Raw genomic sequence first — 4,840 nt, 5'->3', positions numbered from 1 at the left:
AATATCTGAATACTGTTTCCGTACTATATATATATATATATATATATATATATATACTGTATATATATATATATATATATATATATATATATATAGTACGGAAACAGTATTCAGATATTTAAAAAAAAAAGAAAAAAGAAGAGTATTACATCACAACTTTAATCTAGAAAATACCACATGGAGCCACTGAGAAATCTGAACATTTTAATATAACTTAAAATAAATACTACCAAATGGCAATGAAAGTCCTCTACAGGGCACTTGCCCTAATGTTTTGGTATGAAAACAAATCAGGCAAACGACTAAAGGAAAGGTATAAAAAATAACGAGGGAGAGAGAGCACTTAATAAACGTGGCCGACAGCGTCCTTCATCCCAACATACGAAAATAAATACAACTAAATTACATCTATAGTACAAAAATACGCTGAAACAAACCAAAAAAAAAAACTCATCAGAACAATATTAGAAAACCTGTTGAGGATTAGCCGACCGAATGCGTCACAGCTTGAAAATAACAACTGAAAGTTTAACGAACAATCACACACACACTCATATCATTCGCTATGAAGAACCGCAACGAATACCGGCAGCTTCCAAAACGTTCACTGGATCAGGTACAAACAGGATGGGATTGAAACCACAGCAAGTCGTCTCTATGGAAACACCCACATGATACACGTTCCTCCAATGATTCTGTCATTTTTCAATTCATATGCAGGAGGGCTGGGGGTCAAAGGTCAGGGGTCATTCACACTGCTATTGCATGGCTCAGTTGCACATATAATGAGTCTGTGATCTGACTTGGTATTGATTCCAAACGCAGACATCATAAGATTTCCACAGCTATGGAGACAGGATCATAACTTCTTTACGCAAAAACAAAAATAGTGGTAATGTAACAGTGAGGGTAAAGAGAGCGAGAGGTTTGTATTTACATCTTCAGGAACAGTCCAACAATAGGTTTTCTCTCTGTGTGGTGAGAAGTGAGGGTCAGTGGTTGATCGTCTCTCTCTGTGCTGCTGAGAGAGACACACACCTGTAGCTCTGTACAGTAAAGGTGAGCGCCGCCCAGCATGAGCCTTCACGCGTCTGTCCTGAACGCTTCTCGGGTCTGGAGAGCGTAGGAGCTTTAGAAAGGGCCGCTTCAGCATGTCAGAGGGAAGGGGTTCAGGACAAAGCCATAAGAAGTCATATCCGGGCAGGTTTCACCACGTCGGTGGGCAGATTTGTGGGTGAATCCCACGAAAACATGCGCAGGTCGTATTTCACACCAAAAAGATAAAAATAAGAAATTAGAATTTAGATTAAAAAAATAGGCCTATTTTGATTTTTGCACATTGTCATAAATTTTCATTACCATAATGCACAAAAAAGTTGTAATTAATTACTACTGTAATTAATACAAAGGTTTTACTTTGCAGTTTTTTTTAAATTACCATTTTTGCAAGAAACATTTTTTTTAATTATGGATGGAAATTATAGATTTTTTGAACTTGAACTTTTCACTATATATGATAAAAATACTTTTACAAAATTGTTATTATTATTTGATTTAATTTGAAGTCAGAATAAAAAATACCAACAGCATATAAATACTGGTAACACTTAAAAACAATAAGGTCTCATTTGTTAACTTTAGTTAATTTACCAACTAACTTAAATCTTTGTCAGTTAATAACAATTAATTGTTAGTTCACAGTGCATTAACTAATGTTAACAAAAATAATTTGTGAATTAAAAATGTACTGGTTAATGCTAAAATTAGGATGAACTAAGATGAATAAATGCTGTATAACTGTTATTCTTTGTTAAAGGCCCGTTCACACCAAGTACGATAACTATAAAGATAACGATAAAGATATCGTTCTAAAAATCGTTCTCAATATTAAAGAATAGCAGAGTCCACACCACAACTATAACGATAAAGGCACAGAGAAACGATATCGTTGGAATCACTTTCAGAACGATTTTTTCTAGCTGATGAACGATAAAACACTGACAGCCAATCAGAATCCATCCTGCTATAATGAGCTCGAGGATTTAAAGAGGCAGACGCACCTGCGCTTAGAATAAACAGACGATATCGTTCGCTGGTGGGGACGCTAATATCGTTATCTTTATAGTTATCGTTCTTGGTGTGAACGGGGCTTTAGTTCATGTTAACTACTGTAGTGTATTAATGTAAACAAATAAAACCATATTGTAAAGTGTTACCAAAACACCTAAATCTTTATTCTTTTTAAATAACATTTGAATGTTATTTAAATAATTTTATTTAGATAACATGTGAATAATATTTTATATAATTATTATTACATGATATTTCTGTATTTGCAGTGATGAGATTTTTGTTGCATTATGGTGATGAAAATGTTGCGGTGCAAAACATCTAAATGATACTAAAAATATGCTAAATTTTCCTCAAGCAAAATACGAGGGTTTTTTTTCTTTACGGATTCGCAGTGAAACACGACGCAGACATGCTCTTGGCGGGTTTCGTGAGATTCACACTTGTGCTCTGAATTGCCTGAGAGACCTTTACAGTAACGGCAGTTTGTTGTATGGTTGTGTATTTGAACTGAAACCTTCATATCAGAGCGTGAGGACAAAACTAAAAGAGAAACGCAAATATTAACACTAGAGTCCATTTCCCCTACTTTCTCCGTTTTCATTATTTACCGAAAGCACGAACAAGGAACGAAACTCTTCAACGCCTCAGACAGAGGATGTGTGTGTGTGTGTGTGTGTGTGTGCTAAAAATGCAAGAACAAATTAAAATTCGTGAGCCTCACAGGAACAGATCTACTGCTGCGTCTAACTACATGTCTGTCTGTCTGATGAGATCCATACACATAAGGCAACATTTTTGGTTTGTTCCCCACAACGGCTCTTTTAAAGGAGTGCAAAACAAAAACGCTCCAGGTCAATACTGATCATAACCCCCCCCCAAAAAAAACCCACTGTCCATGATCTGTAAACAACAAGCTGAAAGTGAACAAGACTTTTTAATGTGGGTCGACCAGCTCAAGTCTCACCCAACTGTGCAAAACCCCTTTTAAGTCCCACAAAAAACTAACAGAAAGCAACAAAAATGACTCGCTATGACTATCGGTAATTAAATGGAGAGGGGGGCTGTTTCTAGCACGGCTACGCGGGGCTCCTTAAACGGCGTTATTCGATGACATCACTCCCGCCCGCTGGCTGAATACGAGAATTGTGGGAAATGTGGTCTCCGTTCGCTATCGGCCGAGTCCATCCCGTCCTCGTCGTCTGCGGGGGAGGAAGAGAGAGGGAAATGTTACGTTACGCACAGACGGACGATTTAATTTTCTACCGCGCTCCGCATTCTATCGGAATTTCCTAGCGATAAGCGGCGTACTGATTTTCACAGTGATACGCTCCATGCGCGTTTTCATTGTGTACCGACTGGAACTTCCTCTTCCTGTGGCACGAGGAGCCAGTCTACAGGAAGAGAGAGAGCAAGAAAGAGAGAGTGAGAGAGGGAGGGAAACGGCGCACTCACACTTCTCCGGAGGGGTGATGGTGATGGTCTGCGCCGTGAACTCCTCGTCGAAATACCTGGTGTCCGTCTCAGACGAGACCTGCGGCATGAACGGCGGTACCAGCTGGACAAGAGACGTGACAGAGACAGAGAGCAGCTTATTATACATAATCACGCACAAATTAAATGTGCTTTAACAAAAATACACTATGGGGTTGGTCGTTTTTTTCAAATGTTTTTGAAAGAAGTCTCTTCTGCTCACCAAGGCTACATTTATGTGATCAAAATACAGTAAAAACAGGAATATTGAGAAATATTATTACAATTTAAATTATATATATATATATATATACACACATACACACTGCCGTTCAACATTTTTTAAGTCTCTTATGTTCATCAAGGCTGTATTCATTTGATCGAAAATACAGAAAAAAACAGTAATATTGTGAAATAGTACTGCAATTTCTAACATTGGTTTCCTATTTTAATATACTTTAAAATAAAATTTATTTCTGTGATCAAAGCTGAATTTTCAGCATCATTACTCCAGTCTTCAGTGTCACATGATCCTTCAGAAATCATACTAATATGCTGATTTATTATCAGTGTGGAAACTGTTGTGCTGCTTAATATTTTTTTGGAACCTGTGGTATTTTTTTTCTTTGATTCTTTGATGAATAAAAAGTTAAAAAGAACAGCATTTATTCAAAATGGAAATCTTTTCTAACAATAAACGTTTTTACTATCACTTTTTATCCATTTAATAAACCCTTGCTGAATAAAAGTATTAATTTCTTTTTTTTATAAAAAGAAAGGAAAAATTTACTGACCCCAACGTTTTGATTAGTAGTGTATATTGTAACACTGAATAAACATTGTTCTTTTTAACTTTTGTATTTATCAACGAATCTTGAAAAAAGTATCACAGGTCACAAAAAATATTAAGCAGCACAACTGTTTCCAACATAGATTATAAATCAGCATATTTGAATCTGAAGGATCATGTAACACTAAAGACTGGAGTAATGATGCTGAAAATTCAGCTTTGCTTCACAGGAATAAATTATATTTTAAAATATATTAAAATAGAAATCTGTTATTTAAAATTGCAATAATATTTCACAAAATTAGTTTTTTTGTATTTTTGATCAAATAGATACAGCCTTTATGAGCATAAGAAACTTCTTTAAAAAAACATTAAAAATCTTACTGATCCCAAACTTTTGAACGGCAGTGTATTATATATATATATATATATTTATTGCTGTGATCAAAGCTGAATTTTCAGCATCATTACTCCAGTCTTCAGTGTCACATGATCCTTCAGAAATCA

General features: G+C 35.7%; 1 protein-coding gene across 1 annotated transcript in view; it reads right to left on the bottom strand.

Moving 5' to 3' along the window:
- Window positions 1–2,307: 2,307 nt before the first annotated feature.
- Window positions 2,308–4,840, bottom strand: part of LOC107729704 (RAC-gamma serine/threonine-protein kinase-like) — a 19,796-nt gene continuing 17,263 nt past the window's right edge. Inside the window, exons 14-15 of the mRNA XM_016540374.1 lie at window positions 3,526–3,628; window positions 2,308–3,272 (exon numbers count right to left, since the gene is read on the bottom strand). Of these exons, the coding sequence (XP_016395860.1) occupies window positions 3,187–3,272; window positions 3,526–3,628 (189 nt within the window). The 3' untranslated portion in view covers window positions 2,308–3,186. The remainder of the gene's footprint in view (window positions 3,273–3,525; window positions 3,629–4,840) is intronic.

The sequence above is a fragment of the Sinocyclocheilus rhinocerous genome, unplaced genomic scaffold (assembly GCF_001515625.1).
Source record: "Sinocyclocheilus rhinocerous isolate Xijiao unplaced genomic scaffold, SAMN03320098_v1.1 scaffold313, whole genome shotgun sequence".
NCBI classification, from domain to species: domain Eukaryota; kingdom Metazoa; phylum Chordata; class Actinopteri; order Cypriniformes; family Cyprinidae; genus Sinocyclocheilus; species Sinocyclocheilus rhinocerous.
This window is presented reverse-complemented; position numbering and strand designations above follow the sequence as displayed.